General features: G+C 38.8%; 1 protein-coding gene across 4 annotated transcripts in view; it reads left to right on the forward strand.

Annotated features, from left to right (window-relative positions):
* Positions 1-17959, forward strand: part of ENPP1 (ectonucleotide pyrophosphatase/phosphodiesterase 1) — a 73784-nt gene extending 55825 nt beyond the window's left edge. For 3 of the 4 annotated variants that reach the window (XM_047860107.1, XM_047860110.1, XM_047860109.1), the window contains exons 18-25: positions 1112-1281; positions 2732-2783; positions 4317-4471; positions 5995-6124; positions 7221-7301; positions 8158-8290; positions 10396-10558; positions 13865-17959. In XM_047860107.1, coding sequence (XP_047716063.1) covers positions 1112-1281; positions 2732-2783; positions 4317-4471; positions 5995-6124; positions 7221-7301; positions 8158-8290; positions 10396-10558; positions 13865-14035 — 1055 coding nt within the window. In that variant the 3' untranslated portion in view covers positions 14036-17959. The remainder of the gene's footprint in view (positions 1-1111; positions 1282-2731; positions 2784-4316; positions 4472-5994; positions 6125-7220; positions 7302-8157; positions 8291-10395; positions 10559-13864) is intronic. The other variant, XM_047860108.1, reaches the window with a different exon arrangement.
* Positions 17960-24397: the final 6438 nt, after the last annotated feature.

The raw sequence follows: 24397 nt of genomic DNA on the forward strand, positions 1-24397 counted from the left end.
CCGGGGGAAAGAGTTTGGAGTCTGTGAAGGGAACACAAAAGAGGCAGAACCTCTGGTAGCAATAATAGTTGAATGGATGACGATGTCACAGTTGTAGAAATGGAGGAGGACCCATTAGATATATTACTGACTTACTCTGTACTTTCTTAATTAATACCTTTATGGTTGGATATTATGTTTTAAGTATTACTTCCTTTTTCTGATAATGATACTAGACATTTGCAAAACCTTAAATATGTCCTGAGTATGATTCTTTCATTGGGGGCCTATACACTCAAATGAATTAATATATACTAAAGCACTTAAAACAGTGCCAGGCATATCCTAAGTGCTTTACTGTTTAAGTGTTTGCTATTGTTATTATCAAGAGCATGAGTTTTGTTTTATTTTATTTAAAAAAAATTTTTTTTAACGTTTATTTATTTTTGGGACAGAGAGAGACAGAGCATGAACGGGGGAGGGGCAGATAGAGAGGGAGACACAGAATTGGAAGCAGGCTCCAGGCTCTGAGCCATCAGCCCAGAGCCCGAGGCGGGGCTCGAACTCACGGACCGCGAGATCGTGACCTGAGCTGAAGTCGGATGCTCAACCAACTGAGCCACCCAGGCGCCCCAAGAGCAGGAGTTTTAGACTCAGACAAAGCTGGTTTTGAAGCATAGGTCTTACTACATTAGTAGCTTTGAGGCCTTGAGCAAAGCACTGTGATTATTCATCTACCAAATGTTGACAATAACTTATTAAATTGTTTTGAGGATTAATTAAGAAAAATATATTGGCACAGTGATTGGCATTAGTATGCAATGGTGGTAACTATAGTTATTATACACTTTAAACTTCAGAAGTTTCATTAGAGACATACAGCAGAATATCAGTAATTCCATTAAGAATAGCATAGTCATGTGCTTGCTTCGGCAGCATATATACTAAAAAAAACCAATAGCATAGTCATAAATGCTCTCAAATTCAAGAGAGTTTTATAGTTTTATTTTAGGTAGAGAGTGAAGAAGCCTTACATACATTTAGTTCTAAAAAGATAAAAATAGTGTAAGTCTACCATTTATTTGATTTTGAAACCTCAAGGTAACCATTTACCATTCTTGGCATTATGCAGATTTACTGAATTTGTCACCTGCTCCTAATAATGGAACTCACGGAAGTCTTAACCACCTTCTAAAGAATCCTGTTTACACCCCAACGCATCCCAAAGAAGCCCACCCCCTGGCACAGTGCCCCTTCACAAGAACGCCCAGACATAACCTTGACTGTTCATGTGATCCCTCCGTAAGTATTGACAAAGAGTGTAGCCCAGTTTGTGTGATTCTGCAGCACCCTCTGCATAGCATGTGCTATAGAAACACTTCATGATCAAATTAAAATGTATAAGTGAGCATAAATATATATTTATGTTTAATTCCAAGTAAGCACGCACGTGCAGCCCTTTTATTATTTATTTTTCCTCTTCCTGGTTTTTGCATTTTCACATACTTTTTAATTTTTATTTATTTATTTTTGAGAGAGAGAGAAAGTGCAGGCGGGGGAGGGGCAGAGAGGAAGGGAGACGGAGAATCCGAAGCAGGCTCCACACTGTCAATGCACAGCCTGTCATAGCACTCAAACCCACGAACCGTGAGATGTGACCTGAGCTGAAGTCGGATGCTTAACTTTGCCCAGGCAGCCCTCACTTCTGTTTTTATCCCTTGGTGCTGTGACTTGACTTGGGTGCAGGTTGGGAGAAGTCCAGCTAAGTTCTGGAGCATCCTGAATCATGGAATCTGTGCTACTGTCCTAGCAGTGAGGTCTTGATTATAAACCAGTCACAGTATTCTTTTCCTAAAATATATCTCAGTTTATTTTAAAGTATTTTTTAATGTTTATTTATTTTGAGAGAGAGAGAGTGAACTGGGGAGGGGAGAGAGAGAGTTCCAAGCAGGCCCTGCACTGACAATGCAGGGCTCAATCTAGGAACCTGTGAGATTATGACTTGAACCAAAATCAAGAGTCCAATGTTTAACTGACTGAGCCACCCAGGCACCCCTCCGTTCATCTTAAATTTAGAGGCAAAATAACATTTTTTGGCAAGAAATGGATATATGGCACTTGACTTTTTAAGTTTATTTATTTTGAGAGAGACAGAAACAGTGCAAATGGGGGAGGGGCAGAGAGAGAGAAAGAATCCCAAGCAAGCTTCAAGTTGTCAATGCAGAGCCTGATGCAGGGCTCGGTCTCATGAACCATGAGATCATGACCTGAGCCAAAACCAAGAGTCAGACGCTTAATGGACTGAGCCACCAGGCGCCCTGGCACTGTTTTCTTTTTACTCCTATCTTAATATATAGTTTTAAGAAGATAAAAATTTGTGATAACAAGTGAACAAAATTGATAGTGTCCATGAAGATAGAGATTTGGGGAACAGTTGATTTTATGCCTTCCATTTTGTTTTAGGCTCGTAGAAAGACTGTCAGAGTAGGGATAAAAATTATAAAACAGCAATTCTTATTTTTCATTGATGGTGTTGTGCTTATGTAACAATTTTGTCTTCTTGCGGCTGTCATCCGAATTTTTATCTTCTTCATCAAAAAAAATAACTTTCACTTGTACAAGATGGTTTTATCATTGTCCCACGATGGAACAATGAGGCTGTAGAAATTGTTACAAAATTAAAACACATCTCAAAACAAACAAACAAAAAAACATGTCTCTCATCGCTTAAAATAGTATTATTAACTTTTAGGTTTTGCCGGTTGTGGATTTTGAGATACAGTTGAATTTGACTGTGGCAGAAGGTAAGGAAGGCATCCTTACTCTTGAGCTCGGAATGTGGAAACAGCCTTTTTCTCAACAGTGTCAACCACAGAGAACTGGTCTGGGGACATTAGCTGAGAATAGCCAGTAACATAAAGATAGTAGGGGAGGACGACCTGATGAAACATGGCAATGTCCTTGCTCAACAGTCTAGACTGCTAGTCATAAGGAAGGAAGGGATAGTTACAGCACATCATGCATTTAGTGGAAGCTGAATAACTCTTTATGAACAGAGTTGAGGTGGTTTGAGATTTTGGAGATTTTTATAAGTTTATAAGAGACCCTCAGATTTCCATTGAAAATACTGTTAAATTTCTATCTCACCTGGGTCTTAGTTAATTACAGGAGAGTATAAGTTGATTGAGTTATCTAAAGTTATTTTTTCATGATTTTTTTTTTTTTTTGAGAGAGAGTGTAAGCTAGGAGAGGCAGAGAAAGAGAATGAGAATCTTAATTAGGCTCCATGCTGGGCATAGACTTTGGGGCTCCATGCAGGGTTAGATCCCATGACCTGAGCCAAAATCAAGAGTCAGACGCCTAACTGAGTAAGCCATCCCGGTGCCCCTCTTCATAACTTTTGAGTGAAAATTAAGCATATTTAATACACAGACAACTGAGAACATTTGTCAGCTGGGACTTGGATGCTCAGTGTCACTTTGATATGATCTCTGATACACTTTGATGTAGTCTCTGATCCCTAAGTTACTTGGCTCAGTTTTTTCCTTCTGGAATAAAAAAGTGAAGTCTACATTATTCCCAAATTGAATTTGCCTATATAAAATCTCTGTACATGTTTAGAGAAATCTTTGATGGCCCATGGTGACAAAGCATAGTGAAAGATGACACTTTTGGAATTGAGTAGATCTGTGTTTGAATATGAGCTTAGGAACTGTATGTCCATTGGAAAAGTATTTACTCCCTGTAAACTGCTGTATTCTCATCTGTACAATGGACATATAACCTTAATTCATAGGACTATTTAAGAATTCAATTAGACGATGTCTACAAAGGACTCTACAAAGCACTTGATGCTTGGAAAAAGCGCAGTAAACAGTATATATACTATCACTGTTTCATTCAGCTTTATCTCATAATTTCAGTTCTGAATTTTTGTTTTCCAAGCACATACATCATCCTCAAATGTTTCTTTCTGGAGATTTGCTCTAAAGAATAAGTCATTAAAGTAATGTTAAAGAATTTTAGTAATATTATTTAAGACCTATTTGCTGAAATTTCTAGCAATTTCACAGTGTCCCCTTGTGAGATCTTGATATTACACTGATCTCTCAGAATTTTCATAGGCAAAAACTGTGGTGAATCCCTTTTGTTTTCTAAATCATTTATGGTTCTGCTCTTTGTAATTAGTTTGTGTTTTTTTTTTGTAGTAAAAAATAATTTTTCAATAGAGTCTTAAGGAGAGGAAAGAATTAGATGAATGTTATCATTATATATTATCATATAGTTCACAGTAAGTTTGTTTGAACGGTGGTTTCATTTTTCCCCTATGACCCAAGAGAAGGTTATTAAGCGTGGCACTGTACCGTTTGGAAGACCCAGAATTCTCCAGAGGGACAGCACAGTTTGCCTTCTTTACCAGCACCGGTTTGTGAGTGCTTACAGCCATGACATCCTGATGCCCCTTTGGACATCCTACACTGTCGACAGAAATGCAAGTATTGGTCACCCCTCTAGCTACGTGTGATTATTTCATTAATTATCATTAAGCAGAACATTAAAAGCATGGTTAATTTGGGCCAAACTAATCTTGGCTTCATAATCAGTTCCTAAATTAGGAGATCACTGAATTGGGAGTTGCAGGAATTAAGTTCTGATTCTAGCTCTGTGACTTTGAGACTCCGAGCAAATTTCTTCTTCTGGGAAATGAGGAATGTTCATGAAAGTGTCTCCCTTGCCTTGTGTTTGTTTGTTTGTTTTCATGTTTTATGATTCTAACTTATGTAATCAGTTTTGCAGTCAGTCACAAGTATTCGTCTCTAAATGCATAGATGTATGAGTATAAGGACTTTCCTTGGCTGTACTCACCTTAGGGGGTCCTCACTGATGGGGAAGGCCATTAAAACTCAGTAATTTTTCAGTGTGTAACACCTATGGGAAGATCCTCAAATCAAACTACAGAGAGGCTGGGGATCCCGTCCACCTCCCAGACCACAGGAAGCCCTTGAAAGGAGTTGTGGGTAGGCGTGGTATGGAATATCCCAGAATAAGACGGCCATTCCCCCTCATCCCTGTCCCCTGGCTGCTGTAGTAGAAAGAGAAGCAGAAGATATGCCTTGAAAGAGAGAAGGGGGGAGGGAATGAGATTTAGATTTTGATCAAATTAAAGTTTTAAACTTGTCTGACCAAATTTTCAAAGACCAAATGCCTGGCAAGCTACAGGAAGCCCTTAAGGGACAGAAAGGGGATTTGAGAGAGCTTAGTTGAGTCTAGCAGTTGGATTTAAAAAATAAAACTATTGTTAATACTTACTGAGAAAGGTAAATAAAAAAGGTAGGGATGTGTGCATGTATATATGTAATGTCTATGTTACAAAAATATGTATATATTACACACCCCCACATATTCTCATATTTACATAAAGTTTCAGCCATAAATTTGTTCTAATTTTGACGACTATCTTCAAACACTACGAACATGTTTTGTACTTGACTTTGTAATATATAGGAGTCTAGCCAGTATTGTGTAGGTCCCCATCAGATTTATTGTTTAATGCCTTAATTACGGTGTTCTTTGCTTTGGTTTGAATGTTCTGTTTTGTAATACAATCAAAGCAGCATAAATTCAGTCATCAGTGCTCCCGAGGTTTTCATGCTGCATTGTTAATTCAGTGGCTCCCCCAAGCACCAGCTTTCAAGTCTATGCAGTTGTCTTTGGAAGATAGGCTCAGGTCCCCCCAGCATATAGGCCCATATTGAACCCAGCATAATAGGCCAATATTTGCACATATGACAAATGACTAATATCCTTAATAGTATAAAGAGTTGTTGCCTTTCAGTTAGAAAAAAGATGAATACACTGTTAGAAAAATGGGAAAATGGAGTAGGACCTAAAGGGACAAGTAGGGTGTTGTTCACAGACCTTGTAGGATGTGGTTCACCCTCAACTCTTCATAAAGCCGTCTTCTTTTCTTTTATATGCCTGATACCTCATGGCTCTTTACATTTTGTTTTTCAGGACAGTTTCTCTACAGAAGACTTTTCCAACTGTCTCCACCAGGATCTTCGAATTTCCCTCAATCCTGTCCATAAGTGTTCATTTTATAAAAATAATGCTGAACTGAGTTACGGGTTCCTCTACCCACCACGTAAGTTTCTTCCTCCCTGACCTGCCCTTTCCCTGGTCTTCTTCTCTCTTCCTTCTCCTTTTCTTTCTTTTGGGGCAATGGACACCATCTTTTTATTGTTGATCATCACGAATGAGAAGTATAACTCTTAGGGGAAAATTTCTAAAGCATCTAAAACTTGAATTTTACAAAACCTTTAGCTTTTGTTTGGAGGGTAGTTGATTTAGTGCAGACACTGTAGATAGGACATTCTTCATTTTTTCTACCTTTCTTTGACACAGAATTTGAGAAAACTTGAGTCAGAAGGATACAGCAGGGGTCTTAGGAGGGAGATATCATTTTGTTTGTTAAAAAGAAAAATAATTTGTCAAAGAATTAGAAATAGGCAGAGCCCAAGTGTGCTTGCCCTTTACGGGGACAGAGCCACTAGGGAAGATTTTTCTCTCCCTCTCTTTTTTTTTTTTTTTTTTTTGAGGTTAAGTGTTCTCTTTTTAATGTGGCAAATTTGTATGTTAATGAGAAGACATTTTGAGGCTGGCCTTAAAAGGCAAAAATCAGAAGTCTCCAGGTGCTTAAATACTTTCAGTATCCAGTCCAGTCCCCAGAATAAGTGTCTGAAGTCAGAACTTGGCTATTGCTTTATGAAAATAGAGCAGATCCAAGCTGAAAATCCATACAAAGAAGCCTTGTACAGCATTTCGAGGCAGACGTCCTGTGATGTTTTTTTAGGGCAGTAGGTGTTGTTCTGAAGCCAGATATCCTCTTTTTTCCTTTCACTGTAAAAGAGTTGAAGGAAAGAAGATTGTCCACACAATACATCGTAGTTGAAATAAGGCAAATAAGGTAAAAATTGAAAACGTTTATTTTGGGGCTCTTATTAAGCTTTTGTTTCTTTGCTAAATTCATCTTGAGGAAGAAAACACTTAAATATTTTCCTTTTTTTTAAGGGACTTGACCAAGCACATTGCCCTTTCCCTTGACCCAGTACCTGGGAAACTTTTATGGGTTTAAGGTGATAGCTAATTTTTAAAAATGCTACTCCCATGAAAAAGTATAATGTCTAATGCTACTCATGAAGAATGAAATAGTTGTCTTTTTTATTTTTATTTTTTTGTAGAACTAAATAAAGGTTCAAGTCAACTATATTCTGAAGCATTGCTTAATACTAACATAGTGCCAATGTACCAGAGTTTTCAAGGTAAAAAATTTTAACCCTATATTTCATAATCTCAATGAATTTCTGTGTATTATAGGTATAATTTATATTAATAAGGTTGACCCTCTAAATTAAATGACTCTCTGATATATTCTTATTGGTTTAACTTGGACAACACCAATACACAAAAATTCTACAACTATTAAAATCATGATATATTCCAACACCATTTATTCTACTCTGTATTCAAATCTCTATAAATGACATTTTTTGGTGGAAAAAGTATGTAGTCTTCTTGGAAAGTTATCCAGTTAATATAATCTACAACATTTACATAAACTTTCAGTATGTTTCCTTCTTTAACTTTTGGAAGTTCTTGATAATTGCTTTTGATCTTAAAATGTATGGATTTTACATCACTATTAATTATCGCAGCATTTGGCTCTTACAGGGATAAATATAAATTTATACTTCAAGTGGCATATAGGATTTCACAATATAGAGCATACAGGAGATTTTGACTCCAATTTACATGTAGAGTACTTGTGACTATTTCAAAAGGAATGTTCAGATATTAACAATAAATCTGAATAACCTGCCTCGTTTACTGATGTTCATGGTTTTTTATGCTTTGTGGTGGTCTGTGATCACAAATTCATGGTGATGCACATGATCAGTCATGTCCAAAATAGTCTTGAATTCAACATTTGTTTATTAGTTCTGCCAAAGGCCAAAGTTGAGCAATGGATTTTTGGCCTCACATTAACCCTGAAGCCAAATTTGACTTTGTCTCTGATTACTACAGATGCTGATTTCAAATGAGGTTGTTGAGTTTTTGTAACACAACAGCATGGCACCTTATTCTTTTGAAACTGCACTGACTTCCTTCTTGTTTCAGTTATATGGCACTATTTTCATGGCACCCTACTGCACAGGTATGCAGAAGAAAGAAATGGTGTCAATGTTGTCAGTGGCCCTGTGTTTGACTCTGATTATGATGGATGCTATGATTCCTCAGAGACCCTGAAGCAGTAAGACATATTTCATTTCCTCTTAAAAACAGCTGTCAAGTGGGATTACCATCCAGTTGAGTCACCAGAGCCTTTTCTGTCTGATAGTATTCATATTGATGTACGTGACATTTCCGATTACACTGAGAGCCCCTTGAAATACCTGATTAATTTTGATGTTTTGCTCAGTGTTCAGTAAAATGTTTTTTGGAGGAAAGAAGGAGTGTTTCTCTCCCACGCAGCTTAGATAAGTAATTCTTGAGCTCAGATTAAGCACTGAACTCACTGTATGTTAAGAAGGTAACATCCATGTTTAAAATCTCTATGTGTGGCTGATTGTTAAAATACTGTCTTAATTAACATACTGCTGGCTAGAAGATGAACACGTGCTGTGGCTAGAGGCATCCTGAAAGAACCAACAGGGTTATAAATCTATAGTGTCCAAGCTTAGGCCTTGAGTGAATGTCACAGCTTTTACCCAACTTTGGTTAGAGGGAGATGGAGTGACCATCTTGAAAAAAAAAACCAACAGTGGTTTTTTATAAAGGAGAGGGGGAGAACATCTTATTTTATTTTTATTTTTATTTTTTTTAATTCACATCCAAATTAGTTAACATATAGTGCAACAATGATTTCAGGAGTAGATTCCTTAGCGCCCCTTAAGCATTTAGCCCATCCCCCCTCCCACAATTCCTCCAGGAACCCTCTGTTTATTCTGCATATTTAAGAGTCTCTTCTGTTTTGTCCCCCTCCCTGTTTTGATGTTATTTTTGTTTCCCTTCCCTTATGTTCATCTGTTTTGTCTCTTAAAGTCCTCATATGAGTGAAGTCATATGATTTTTGTCTTTCTCTGACTAATGTCACTTAGCATAATACCCTCCAGTTCCATCCACGTAGTTGCAAATGGCGAGATTTCATTCTTTTTGATTGCCGACTAATACTCCATTGTATGTCTATATATACCACATCTTCTTTATCCATTCATCCATCGATGGACATTTGGGCTCTTTCCATACTTTGGCTATTGTTGATAGTGCTGCTATAAACATGGGGTTGCATGTGTCCCTTCGAAATAGCACACCTGGATCCCTCCATTTGATCTTTCTTAAAAAAATAACATGAGTTTTGGAAGCAATTTTGCTATTAAGGCTCCAGGATAAAGAAATTGAAACATCGGCTGAGATTCACCTCTTCCCTGAGCACTGTTCTTCCAGGCAGGCTCGGAAATTACTCTTCACACACATATATCTGTAGCACATTAGTTTGTAAAATGACAGAGGTTTTTGTTTGTTTGTTTGTTTGTTTTAAACTGTATCCCTTGAGGAATAAGGGTCCTAACATAACTGCCTCAGAGGTCACAGCAGTAGAATGGGTAAAGAAGGGAACTTTATACATTTTGCATTCTACCAGAGCTCTCTGTTTTAATCCATCTTCTATATTATGGCTCCACAGAAGACTAAAATTGAAAACAATGCTCCCACTACCTTAAATTTTGAAAGATGCTGAAAAACAAACAAACCTAGCTTTGAGCCCCAAGGAAATAGAATTACGATGAGGTAAAAGTGTTACTTGGGACCTCTTCGAGAATATACTACAGTTTAAAAGAAGTTATTGGGATGGGAAAGGAAATGCCTTTAAAACAAAGAAGAGTCACAGCTTACATCAAAATGTAAAAACATATGACTTCTCTGGAGGGGATGGAACAGAAAAAAATCCCAAACTAGTTTCCTCTCTGTCTACTATCTGCGCAGTTGCATAGGGTTGAAAATACTTATCAATAATGCTTTAGAATTTTGGCTGTAGGTATTCGAGAATGATACATATTTTTTTTCTTTAGCATCTCCATTCCAATGTGTTAAGGTAGAAGCAAAAAAAAAATCCAAAGTTCAATAAATTCTTATAGAAAACAAAAAGTATTTAGTGTATGTTTATCTGAGTGTCTTCTAATTCATTGTCTCAATCTGGCAGGATATGTTGAGGTATCACAATTACTAACTTCATACTAACATTTAATTATTTGCATTGTATTTTTAGATGCATTGCATTAAAATTATACTTTCCTGAAGTATTCATTAAAAAGAAGATAGTTATTTCTTTCTTAAAGTGAATATTGCCTTATCTTACAGAAACAGCAGACGCATCCGTAATCGAGAAATTCTGATCCCGACTCACTTCTTCATTGTGCTAACAAGTTGTAAAAACACATTCCAGACTCCCTCACAGTGTGGAGATTTAGACACCTTAGCTTTCATTTTGCCTCACAGGACTGACAACAGTGAGAGCTGTGTGGTAAGTAGCCTTTGTTAGCTTACCTGACACGTTGAAAATACAGAGATAAATATATTGGTGTATTGTATCTAACAGTACTCTGGGCAAAAACGGAACTTGAATATGCATATACTTTGAAAGGATGCACTTCACATGAACTTTGCAGGATGGTTTTAAATCTGATGCTCTGAGATGACCTATCTCTGGAGAAGGCCACCCTTGTCTGTTAAAAACACAAACCAGGGGTGCCTGTGTGGCTCAGTCAGTTGAGCGTCTGACTTTGGCTCAGGTCATGATCTCATGGTTTGTGAGATCGAGCCCCACGTTGGGCTCTCTGTTAGCTCAGAGCCTGCTCGGGAACCTCTGCCCCCTCTGTCTTTGCCCTCCCCCCTCCCGCCCCCGCCCCATGCTCACGTGTGTATGTGCTGTGTGTCTCTCTCTCAAAAAAAAATTTTTTTAAAACACAATAAAACATCAAAATGTAAAAACATACGAATGCCTTCATATGGCATAGCCACTAAATTCTAGGTTTATTTGAGCTATGAATTTATTCTTGTTCCCAAACTGGATTTATAATTCCCAGAGTGTTAACATTGTTATAAATTAGTCTTAAAGTTATAGTTCTCTAGTATTCCAGATTAATTTTCTGTATACGACTTTATTATAAAATTCATGTTTGTCTTTAATTATCTTTTCTTATTCTATGGTCATTCAGCATTTAGAAATAATTGTTTTATGTTACCTTATTTGCTCAGAATTTAAAATACCTAAACTCGTATTTGAACATCAAGACTCCATTAAAATTTTAGGAATTTTAAAGTTTTTCCTTATGGTCAGCCAGATTTTTTTTGGTTTTTTTTCAGAACACTTCCCAGATTTCCCAGTAGATTTTTTTTTTCACTTTTTTTTTTTGTCCATTGAACTTACACACTCTAAGTTTAGATCTAAGTTGGCAACAAGATGTGGCTTTCTTACCAGCCTCATTTGAATGGGTGGTGGATATCTGGAGTCCTGTGGTCAAAAGGATGAGTCTGAGCTCAGCAGGAATGAGTGCTATGATTGCTTATTCACTCCTCCCTTTATTTATTCATGTATCCCTTCTTGGATCCAGCCATTCTTTTCTTTAATAACTAGGTGTTGCCAGGGACTCTTAGTACAGAGAACACAGCAGTGAACAAAACAGATTGTGGTTTCTCCTGTGGGCCCAGGAGTGGAAAATAGGGATGTATTGCCCTCCTTGATCTAGGAGTCTATGTATCATTCATTAAGAATTAATGAAGACATTTCACTCTTTAATTGTTTCCCTGATAAACTTTGAGATTGATCAGTTCTCATAGAAGATATTTCTCATTAAGTTATTTTTCCTTATTCTTCAGAATTAAGTACAGAAGAGCAGGATTTTACCTTTTTTACCTATGCCCAACAGGCATCTAAGTGTGCTAACGTTCAATGTTCAACACTGTATGAGTATTCCCTTGTTCATTGATTTCTTTTTTCCCAAGAGATTAAATGATCACTAAAGGTATCAGTTAGTGTTCTGCAGAAAATAAGAGGACCATGTACAGTGACTTGAGCAAGTCCTCATGTAATGGGCCATCCAGAGGTAGATAGTCTTGGGTCAGCAGCACCATTAGGGACCCAGACCTTTCCTGTGTTCCTTTGCTGCTATTATTAGCATGTAGCATATGTGGGCAGAAGATGGTTTCTACTTCTCTAGACATCATGTCTGAATTCTGGGCCCTTTCCCCCCAAAAGAAGGCAGCAACAGACTTACGCTTACATTTCATGACCAAAATAATGTCAGGTGTCATGAGTTAGGCACCGAGTTCCTTTCCTATCTCTATCATTCCAAAAGCTCTTATACAAACATTTTATCAAATTCTATAATAGCAATGTGCCTTGAAGACACTAACTATTGGACTTGAACCAGAGAGAGGATTATTTGAACGTATATCACCCATACTTACTGATTCCTTCTGTTTCGTCTCTGAAGTAGTGACTAAGGATCAACAGGATATTGGCCTGAGAAAACAGATGTCTTACATGTACTTTGCATCTATTCCTGTGTATGTTGGGACAGATGAAAAATATCTACTGGCCAAGTAATGCACTGAGTCAGGGCTATTCCTTTGAGGGCCAGAGTGAAGATTGCTGCAGAGAAAAACTGAGTGGGGCAGCAATTAGTACTGGGTATAGTGATGATTGGAGGCTAATGGGAAAATGGAAACTATTGATCCATTCCCTTTTTATGTGAAAAGTCTATATTTATCCTTTCCAACTAATAGTGTCCCAAGGGTACAGGGATCTTTATTGAAGGATGTCTTTAAAGTACGATCATAGGGGCTCAGTCAGCTAAGTGTCTGACTCTTGATTTCCGTTCAGGTCATGATGTCATGGTTAACGAGTTCGAGCCCCACATCAGGCTCTGTGCTGACAGCACGGAGCTTGCGTGGGATCCTCCGTCTTCCCTGCTCCCTGCCTCTCCCTCACTCTCTGTCCCTCTCTCCAAAAATAAATAACGTTAAAAAAAATAAAGTACAATTATAGACCACCAATCAGTGGATACTTTCTTCACCTGACCCTCTCCAGGAGCCAGATGCAGAAAAATGGTACTTATGCATGAATGTATGATTTCTATCTCTGTTACCTGCCTCAGCTACCACTTCTGCTTCCATGTGCCAGAGCACATGCCTTTACTTCTTGTCTGATCTCATGTTAGCTGAGACTTCGCTACCAAACCAGATGAAATTGTGTTTCACCACTTCCCCCAACGCTCTCTTCATTGCAACTGTGTAGATAACGGATTCTGATAAGAGCTGGTGTTTTTATAGTGTGCACACATCATTACATTTGATCCCCAAAAACAACCTTATAAGGAGGGTGCAGGTAAGAGAATCGGGATTCAGATGTTAACCAACTTGCCTCAGTTTACGTGGTATGAAAATGATGGAACCAGGACTTGAACCCAACTTTCTTGCTACTAATTCCCACATTCTTTCGGCCATGCCACATTGCTTCTGTTTTCCGGCATTTTTTTTTTAACCTCACACTGATCCAGTCTCTTGCACCAATGCAATATATGAGCATCTATTCCAGGTGTACTTTCCTTTCCCCAGATTTGAGACATCTAATTAAACAAGCGTGCATAGTATATGTTAGATAGTGAGCTACTCAAGAGCAGGGATTGTACCTAACAAATCTTGTGGCCTCTGCCACCTGGGAGCCAAAGTGCCATAGCTGATTGAAATGGGAAGACAAAGTGCTTGTAGAGAAAGTGAACGGACTGTTCTCCAGTGACTGTTTGTTTTACATTTCCCACCTTCATAGCATGGGAAGCAGGACTCCTCGTGGGTTGAAGAGTTACTGAAGTTACACAGAGCTCGGATCGCAGATGTCGAACACATCACTGGACTCAGCTTCTATCAAGAGAGAAAAGAGCCAATCTCAGACATTTTAAAGTTGAAAACACAGTTGCCAACTTTTAACGAAGAAGACTGATATTTTTTATTCCAAAAAACACATCATAACTGTTTTTGAAAGAACCTTCTATTTTATACAGCCCTCTGTTCACGCTGTCACGTTGTTTGGAAACTGTCGACCAGAGTTAGAGCTGAGAATCCTCTGTGATACGACCGTCTCAGGGAACCCTGTGGCCTCGGCCTGGCAGTAGGAAAATGTTCTTCTTGAGTCTCGCACATGTTTGAATGTGTCAGAATCGTTCCGATTTGGGAAATAAAGACAGACCATACCTAAAACTGCTCTTCTATATTCTCTTAAGGGCAGAAGTAGCTGTGAACGTTGTCTGGACACCAGACATTTGAATCTTCCTTTCGTTAATAAACTTCTGTGGAACTGGCAAACAGGGCGCTAATGGATAGGATTGGAATAATCCGTGTTGCAGCATTAGTATTTTCGTAAGAATTTAGAAGTGATTCCGGATTCTTTTTAACTTGGAGTTCTATTCATCTGAGTTTTAACCAAAAAATTCAGTGGAAGTAGAAATATCTCTGAGGCCCTCTTTCTGTCTTTTCTGTATACCCTTTCAAAAGCCAAACTATGCAGTCCTGTGGGTTTTTGTTTTTAATTGTGATTTAGCAATTTCAGATTTAATGTCTTTAGCAAGTTAAACTTGAGGCAACATCTGTGAATTATCTAGCATATCGACCTGCTATAAAATTTTACCCTACATTTGTATTTTAAAAAAAGAAAGATATTCCCATCCTGCTCACTGGTAATTAACATAGGTTGAAAATAGCTCTAAAGTAGTTGTTTTAGACTGTTAAAAATGTCTTGATGAAACTTCAGAGAGCTTGTCAATACATGCAAGGTGACATTTTTCATCAAGGTGGTAGGAACATTTTCCTCTGTGCATAAAAATGACCCCACCAGTAGCAGAATCATGCTGAATTGTTCATTTTGAAGTTCCCTAGATTTGAAGAGAATGTGTAGCCATTGCTTTATATCTTCTTGGTGGTCATGATAAATGAACTTGATCCACTATATAGACTATACCTGTTAGTCCCGGCCTGTGGACCTCCAAAGGTTACTTTCATTTTTGGCTACGTGGGTTTGATTTAGGTGTTACATTAGTACACCACAATTTTTATTTGTCGTTCATATGATGATCATTCTTCAACAGACTATGGACCACAAAATCCTTTAGATAATACAATTTATATCTAAAAATTATTTAATAATTTGGAAGATGTCATTGATTTTTGTATTAGTCCCATTGGCCTGGAGCGTTTGTACATTGTATTGTTTTGTTTATTTTTTTTTCTTCCAGTCTGTCTTCTCTCTGTTGTTCCGTTTGGGTCATTTCTATTGTTCTAAGTTCACTGATTATTTTCTCTCTCTAATCCATTTTGTTGTTGAGCCCATCCATTGATGTTTGTATTTCAGTTACTGTTTTTGTTTTTGTTTCTAAAATTTCCATTTGGTTCTTCTTCATATCTTTTATTTCTTTGCTGAGAATTTGTATTTTTTTTTTGGCTGAGACTTTGTATTTTCTCACTTATTCCATGCATATTCATAATATTCACTGAAGCATTTCTGTGATGGCTGCTGTAAAATTCTTTCAAATAATGCCAGCATCTGCATCATCTCAGATGTCGGCATCTTTTGTCTTTTTTTCATTGAAAAAGATTTTCCTGGTTCTTGGCATGATGGATGATTCTTGATGAAAACCTGAATACTTTAGGTATTATGTGGCTAGGGATCTTAGTCAAACCTTCTGTTTTAGCTGACTTTCTCTGTCATCAGCCTAGCGAGGGCACGGGGGCCTAGTGTGGGAATGAAGGACACTGTCTAGTTATTTCCAGGTGTAGCTACAAGTCCAGGTTTTCCATTCAGCTGCCATTGACACTAGGGGCGAGATGGGACCCTTGTCACTGCTGGGCAGGGTGGGAGTGCAGCCCCCCACTGGGTCACCATTGATGCCTCCCTGGCTGGGATGTGTAGGGTGTCTTGTCACTGCTCCCACGTCGTGTCCACTGACACTATTGGCAGGAAAGCTGGGAAGACTTTATTATGACCAGGTGGGGGTGAAATGACCAATTCCCTGCTCAGCCTTCTCAGAAATCACCCTGTCAGGGGAGTGAGGGCACTTCATTATAGCCTGCCAAGAGTGGAAGTCTAGGCTCCCCGCATGGCCTTTGCTGGTGTGGGTGGGGCCGTGGCATTTTCTGTGGGGTTTGCTGGAGTGGTACAATTACTGTTCTCTCTCTTGCTAGGCTGCTTGTCTTCTAGTCCTTTGGCTAGAGAGCAGGACTTTCTTAGGACTTCTTTTTGGCTGCTCTGTTGGCATTTATAGGTTGGGAACTCTTCAGTTCCAAGTCTGGGACATTTGAGCAAAAGAGCAAACTCAGGAGAACTTATCACAGTTTTGTTCCTTGGGTTCCAAGATCCCTAGCCTGCCTGCCTTGTCTCTACCTTTCAGAATCTTCCTATTTTTGTTTTATGTATATCTAAGCTTTTTATCTGCACTTAGCAGAAGGATATATACTTCTTTGTAGAAGTGTCTCATTGATTTTTATATATTCTTCAAAATACATGCAGACACATGATTGCCTCTATGTAAAGCATTCTAGCAGATCTTAATTAAATGGGTAGGTGTCTCTTGCCTTTGCCAGTCACCAGGAATATGAAGAATGACAAGTTATAATCCTTACAGTTTGGGGGAGGGAGAGAAGGCAGCAGAAGTGTATGTGATTCCTAAGGGGGGGGGCAGTAGATTTTTTAATGGAGCCACGGGCAGGGTGCTAGGGAGGACAAAGAACACACTGGGTGGGACTTGACAGGTCTCAGCAGTAACTTCCTAGATGTGGTGGCATTGGGCTAGAACTTGAAGATGAATTGGAGCTCTTCAGGTGAACAGGCAAGGAAAGGACATTCTAACATCCCTTGGATAGATGTGTTTTTGGCATTTTCCCATTTACCACTACTTTTGATATTTTCTACAGGTGTTGCTATGACCAACTTATGATTTACAACTTTTATTTTTCCTACACTGTTATTATAATCTCCTGTTCTTAAAAGTCAGAGTGTAAGTGAATGCTATGCTGACTCTTTAAAGGGCATCCACCTCTGTTCCTATTAGTTTTTTTTTTTTTTCAGTTGCTCTTATGCAGTATTCTTATTCTTATCTTGAAAGAGATCTCTCTTCTTACTATTTCGTCAGTTGAAAACATGTGACTGGCCTACTTCCCCAGTTTGAATGGTAAATTCACACGACTATATTTGAAAATGTCTGTACCCTACTGTGTACAATAAAGGCTATTCTTGGCTTTTCACATGCAAAGCAAAACCTTTACTTATCCCTAACTTTATTGCCCTGCCTCTGATCAGTACTTCCTTAATGAGGTAAATAACTTCCATATAAGATTTCATAGCTAAGTCAGCTCATTCATGGCAGAGCAAACAACCAGGTGGAACTTAAAAATATTTCCAAGTTTCAGAGAAAAGAGGCCAAAACTTAGGGGGAAGAAGGCAAGTGTTCAGGTCCCAGGAGGGCAGGTCAACGTTAGGCTAGTTGGTCTAGTCCTGTTTTAGACCAAATTGGAGCTAAGACCACCTACTTCCCCAGGAGAGGCTGTTACCCCCTGCCCTTTACTTTTTTCTGTCGTTAGCTACAGTAGCTGTACTGCCTTGACCTGTGGGTACGTGCTTATCTATAATAGGAACAGGCATTTGAACTTTGAAACTAAATGTGGTGATTACACTTCATGCTGAAACCTATCACAGGAATTTGGTGTGTGGGTGCTTTCGTAAGCATTAAGTAAAATTTTAACATGGCTACAGTCCAAGGATGTTTTCCTTGTTTTTTGGCAGTCTCAATATTATCAGGGAGAGGGAAGAATCTACAGAATATAAGTCTCTAAACTAAGAAATGTGGATTTACCAATAAAAGTTGTATATACAGAAGCTTGGCTGCTTATGTCTGTGTGTGTGTGTGTGTGTGTGTGTGTGTGTGTGTGTGTGTGTGTGTTTGGAGGGTGGGGGCAGGGAATGGGTGGTGGTGTTTTCTCAGGGATGATACTGAGTACAGGGGTTGTAGACAATTAACCACAGCTGTATTACTGGAAGGAGAAAAAAGTTCCAAAGTTCATTTCAAATTCACAGAGTAAACATCAGCTTCTGACCTATATTCTTGTTTTTGTATTTTAATTATTTGCAATCATACTTCCAGGTGAAAACAAGACAGGCATGTATAAATTTCTTTCCAGTATATAGAACTGTCTGAAACCAGAGGGAAAGCATCCAAATTGTAACTTCCATAGATTTTTTTCAACATGAAATTTTTGTACTTATCCTTTCCATTCTACATAAATAACAATTGAAGGAAAAATAAAGATTTTACTAGAAATGATAGCCATGGAAGAAACTAGAGATATGTAAAATGTGTTTTAGTCTTCTAGAAATGAAAGAAACTCTGGAAAAGGATTTATCTTCATAAGAAGTCAAAAGGAAACAACAGAAAAGATGCACCTTTCATTCCACCCCAGTGTCATTGTTTTAATGTTTATTTTTGAGAGTGTGTGAGTGAGGGGCAGAGAGAGAAGGAGAGAGAGAGAGAGAGAGAGAGAGAGAGAGAGAGAGAATCCCAAGCAGGCTCCATGCTGTCACTGCTGAGCCTGATGTGGGGCTCAAATCCATGAACCCATGAGATCATGACCCAACCTGAAATCAAGAGTCAGACATTTAACAGACTCAGCCACCCAGGTGCCCCCACAATGTCATCATTATAAATTTAACTTCATGCTTGCCCATAAATCCTCAACTCGGGGGGCAGGATTTTAATAAAAATAACACATTCACTTTTAAAACTCTTGTAGGATTTCTGGGTGCCTGGGTGGCTCAGTCAGTTAAGCATCTGACTTTGGCTCAGGTCATGATCTTGTGGTTCATGGGTTCAGGCTTCATGTCGGGGTCTGTGCTCAGAACTCAGAGCCTGGACCCTGCATTGGATTCTGTGTCTCCCTCTCTGCCCCTCCCATGCTCGCATTCTCTCTCTCTCTCAAAAATAAACATTAAAAAAAAAAAACAAAAAATAAAGGTAATAAGTCTTTAAAAAAAACTCTTGTAGGATTTCATTACATATCAAATTCAGATCTCATAATTAGTATACACTTCAGCCTTCACAGAATTGAGATACAAAGCAATATAATAAATATCCAGGAAATGAGGTTTTTCTATCTCTTGATAATTTTGCCCTAGGGCATCCAGGTACTTTTTACTATCAAAATGTTTTATGCCAATGCCTAGATAACATTGTGCTGAATATAATACAAAGATGGTGAAACAAAGATCTCAGGACTGAAAGTTCATAAGTTAATAGAGACTGGAAATGATTTTAAATAAATGAGACCAAAATTTCCTCAGTTCAATGAATAGATCTCATTGCTCGAATGTTTATCATTTAAAAAAATCTCAGATAAAACCTATAATTTTGAATCTTCCATCATAACCCATTCTAGACCTTGACACAATTTCACTGTTTTGAAGAGTCGCTCACTTTTATGAAAGTCCGAACAGAAAGAGTGGTTGATCTGTGAGGCCTTTGTGCCCTTGCGTGTTTTTCAGATCCCACCCCTGTTTAACTCAATAGAACACTTTAACACATTCCACTAGATTAGATTCAATTAGATCAAGACTGACAACAGATTTCAAAGCTGTGTTTACTCTGTGTCAAGGAAATAGGCATTAGGGCTAAATCTGGGGAACAAGACAGATGGGATACCTCCCCCTTGGTGCTTACTTAGCAACAGTCCATCTTGATTTCAAGATCTCGCCCAAGGCCTATATCCTTTTGACACCAGTCTTCTCTGTACCCCTAAGCATGGTCATGTGATCTGTGGTCAGACCCTCCCAGACCTTGTAGGTGACAGAGCACGGGCCCTCAGGCGAGTCATTGTTGGTAATTGCAACCAGCTGTGTGCGTGATGCATTTTATTGCCCTATAATCTGTATACAATGTTGTTAGATGGCCTTGCAACGTCTGTACTCAGCCCCTGATGCTAGATCCAAATGCATGGCTTGCTAATGGTGGATGGTCTGTGACCATAAAAGGGAATAGTTTCAGGGTGGGGTGGTTAGTGGTGTGTGAAGATTGTTAGCTTCCATGTGGGGCTTCCAGGAACCTGGGAGTATCTTATCCTAAAGAGAACACATTCCACAAACCTCATAAGAAAATTAAAAAGTCCCAAGAAGCTGTATTAGCTGAGCATTTCCTAGCCTGTGATCTTCTGTTAAACTTGCTAAGGCTGTACCCTTTGAGTTTTTTCCCCGAAACTGTAACTTCGGTGAGATTTATGTCAAGAGTGCACTGTTCCACAAGGAATACAACTCAATCCTGTGGGATTTTCCCCTGGTTGTTGTAACTCCCATTTAACATTAAGCAGATATTTTTTTAAATTGATAGATTTCTTCTCATGTATTGTCTCCAAAATCATCTGTCACGGAGAACAGAAAAACTCTTTATAGCCGCTGTTTCTAGTATGGTGCCTGGCACATAGTAGTTGGTCAATTAAAAAAAAAATGTCCAGATGAATGAGACTCAATAAGATGATCCTACTAAAACTTCCATTTAAGATAGCTCAGGAATCACAGGTTACAGAAATGTAGCTAGAAGACAATCACATTGACATTAATTATTCTTTGCCTCCCCACCTTTTTTAAGTGCTAGATGGTATTTTCAATGGGGTATTTTTAAAAAGCAGGGCATCTATAGATATCTTCCTAGTACATAAGGCAGAATTTTAAAAATATTATAACACAAATATAAAAATACAATAAATATACAATAAAAAATTCCTTTCAAGGGCCATTCACAGTTTTCATTCACCACATCCTACGTCAACTATCATGCCTGGTGAACTTTTCAGAGTTTTGACATCTCCAATGAAAAACCTCTCTACAAAGCATATGGTGTTATCTCCAGCAACAAACTGCTGTCATAAACATTCACTGACAAAGGTAGAGAAGCACAGGAGCATCTGTTCGTTCTCACTTCCATCAACTTCAGGTAACACTTCTGCTGTGAGGAAAAGCATATCAGCCTGGAAGAAAATAAGTAGGCAGTAGCAACCATGCCGGAGCTTCTAGAACAAATATTTCAGGCAACTTCACTTTACTAAAAAGGAGAGACCTACCCCTTCTTACTATCTTTGAAATTCCGGGCAACAGAATTTAGCACTGGCTGAGATAGTCATGAACTAAGTATTAGTGATGTGAAATCATCTCTCTCCCTCATGGAAGGTTGACAGTAAACAAATTAAATATTTATATACCCTATGAATCAGTCACATTATTATGATAACAAAGACATCTGTGAAACTAGATCAAATATGATGACAATTATAAGAATAGCTACCCTTGGGGCGCCTGGGCGGCTGTGGGTTGAGCGACCGACTTCAGCTTAGGTCATGATCTCACGGTTCATGGGTTCGAGACCCGCGTTGGGCTCTGTGCTAATGGCTCAGAGCCTGGAGCCTGTTTCGGAATCTGTGTCTTCCTCACTTTTTGCCCCTCCCCCACTCGCACTCTGTCTCTCTCTCAAAAATAAATAAACATTAAAAAATTAAAAAAAAATAGATACTCTTCACTGGGTACGTATTTAGTTCCAGACATTGTGCTAAATGATATATATTTTCTCAATTATTTTCTCAACAATTCTGTAATGTGAAACTACTAACCTTTACCCTGGCTAGTAGGTTATCCCTGGCAGGGATCCGAGCCCAGGTCTTGCTAAAACTCATCTATTTAAACAGCATGTCACATTGCCTCCTTGAAAAGCACACTGAAAATGTTCAAATTCATCAAAGTCTATCCCATCAGCAGTTGAATCCCAAGCCAGTTCTTGAATTAATATTCAAGCGTATTAATAGCTTGAAATACCATCATTTAAAAAAAAGCGCTTATAAACAAAATAAAGGGGTGCTTGGGTGGCTCAGTTGGTTAAGCGTCCAACTCTTGATTTCAGCTTAGGTAATGCTGTCATGGTTTGTGGGATAGAGCCCTACACTGTGCTCTGTGCTGACAGTGTGGACCCTGCTTGGGATTCTCTCTCTCTCTCTCTCTCTCTCTCTCTCTCTCTCTTCCCTTTCTCTCTCTGCCCCACCCCTGCTCTTTCTCTCAAAATAAACAAAAACATTAAAAAAAAAAACAAAATAAAAAATGTTAACTCTCCACTGAAAAACTGGCAAAAGTCTGGAATAAAACATTCATAGGAAAGAACTGTAAAAAAACAAATTCACCAGCATGTTTTAGCTCAAAAATTAAATGCAAATGACATTTTTGTGTTTACCACGTGGGAAAGTTTTAAAAGGCGCAGACCCCCAGTGTTGCAAAGTTAATCGGCAGTGCTGGGGTTTGGGGTGGTCCTCCCTTTCTTGTTCCCCTGTAAGTCATTACTTTCATAATCTGGAAAAAAAAGACACTAGTAAAATTTGTTTAGCCAAAAAAATACTCCTCAATCATAAAGTATTTGAAGTGTCTTCACCCTTATCTATTTATGTGGTGATGCACATCCAAACAGCAGAAAAGGTCCCAGTACCTAAGGATATCGCTTAGGTGTTGATTAAGCGGTGAGTGATCCTCCCTCATTTCATTGCTCGTCGCCGTGGTGATGTCAACACAGTTCAAAAGGCCCACTGGGACTTGAATTCCACCATACTACACAAAACCTTTGTCTTTGGTCATCTTCCTTTCCCTTCCAAGCTTCTGGTGTTCACACCTGCCCACCTTCCTTCCAGTCCTTCACGGAGAAAGTGTGATTCTTTTGTTTTTTCAGAGCTGAGTTCTCATTTCCTCCCAGGCTCTGTTTTCTTCGTTATTGACCTTTCTTTCTCATGCACACTTCTGTGATTCCCATCTCTCTGCTGCTGCCGTCTCTCTGCTTTGAGTAGGTACTTGTCCTTCCGTTTCCCAACGGCGTCCACCCTGTTTTGTCTGTCCCTCGAGCTCTCACCGTGAGACTGGACAAAAGGTGCCTGGTTTACATCTCCTCGCTTTATTTCCTTGTTAACTTCTCCCGTTTTTTGAAACTCCGGTGAGTTGGTTAATGACCGCTCCCCTCGCCCCCCTTCCCACAACCTCTCTTTTTTTAAAAAAGAACAATGATTTCCTAATTGACAGATTTCATTTTTATTTTGGAAATGACAAAATGTGCTGCAAATTATAAGGAGAGAAATAACCATCATCCCACGCAGCCTCTCACTGTTAACATCCCAGCTCCCTTATTAGCTTCTTGATTATTGCATTAATCTTTCTTGAATATATTTTCAATCACTGCTACTGTCTCAAACATCCCTCTGTGCCCCTGATTCGAGTTTTCAGCATGTTTGTTCTCTTCTTTACTATTTGTAAGTTATTATTTTTGTATTATTATTTCTTTGGGCCTGCCATCCCCTCTTTTGAAATCTCCTTTTATGGTTTTACCCTATCTTCTTTGAGATTGTTTTTATTTATTGGATTCATGCGTCTGTTTTCTTCTTCTTGTTTGACCTATGTTGTCTTCTAGGTGAAACTGATGGAATGACTTTTCCTTCCTTCCCTCTCACTCTGCCTCCTTCCTTCCTCTCTTCCTCTTCCCCATGCACCTTCCTCCTTTTCTAGCCCATAGTATATTTGCTGAGTTTAATGCCATTTCTTTTCATCTTACTCCTGTTTGACATTCCCTTTTACTCTGAGATGGAGTAGGTAACCATCTTCCAATTGTATCTGCGAGTCGTTTGTTTTTTTTCCTTTAAATTGCAGTTTCAGGGAGGAATATTTTGCTTCCTGTCCACTGTTTTTAAAGCCCAAGGGTAGAGTAGTGGTGGGAGAAAAGACAGTTTGAGATTGTCTTAGACTTTCTATGATATTTGGGCTCCTTCCCTCTTCCGAGATTGTGCCTTGTACAAATGTTCACATCATCTGGAGTGTAAACAATTCCAGTGTTGGACACTCATGGACTTTGGTTCATTTCCTCAATTTAGTTCATGCCCAGGAGATTTCACAACTCTGTCAACCCTTTTTTCTCTTTCCCTGTTTTACTTGTAGTTTCCATTACATTTGCCAGTTCACCACTATAGTAGATTGTTTGTTCTTTTTGTCCTGCATGCTTCTCTGCAGTGTGACTTTGTTCCTCCAACGCACAAAAGCCTTGTGACTTGCTCTGACCATTAGAATGTGGCCAAAGTGACTTTTTTTCACTTATGAGGTTGTCCGTAAGGGTCCTTACACCCTATGCTTTGGGCTCTGAAAGTTCTCCTACCACCAGGTAAGGAAGCCAGGGCTAACCCGCTGAGTGATGAGAGACTGTGTAGAAGAGAGGCTCAGCCCACAGCCGGCTCCAAGGCCCTGTAAGAGAGGGTAAGGCCA

This window comes from Prionailurus viverrinus, chromosome B2, assembly GCF_022837055.1.
Source record: "Prionailurus viverrinus isolate Anna chromosome B2, UM_Priviv_1.0, whole genome shotgun sequence".
Classification (NCBI taxonomy): Eukaryota; Metazoa; Chordata; class Mammalia; order Carnivora; family Felidae; genus Prionailurus; species Prionailurus viverrinus.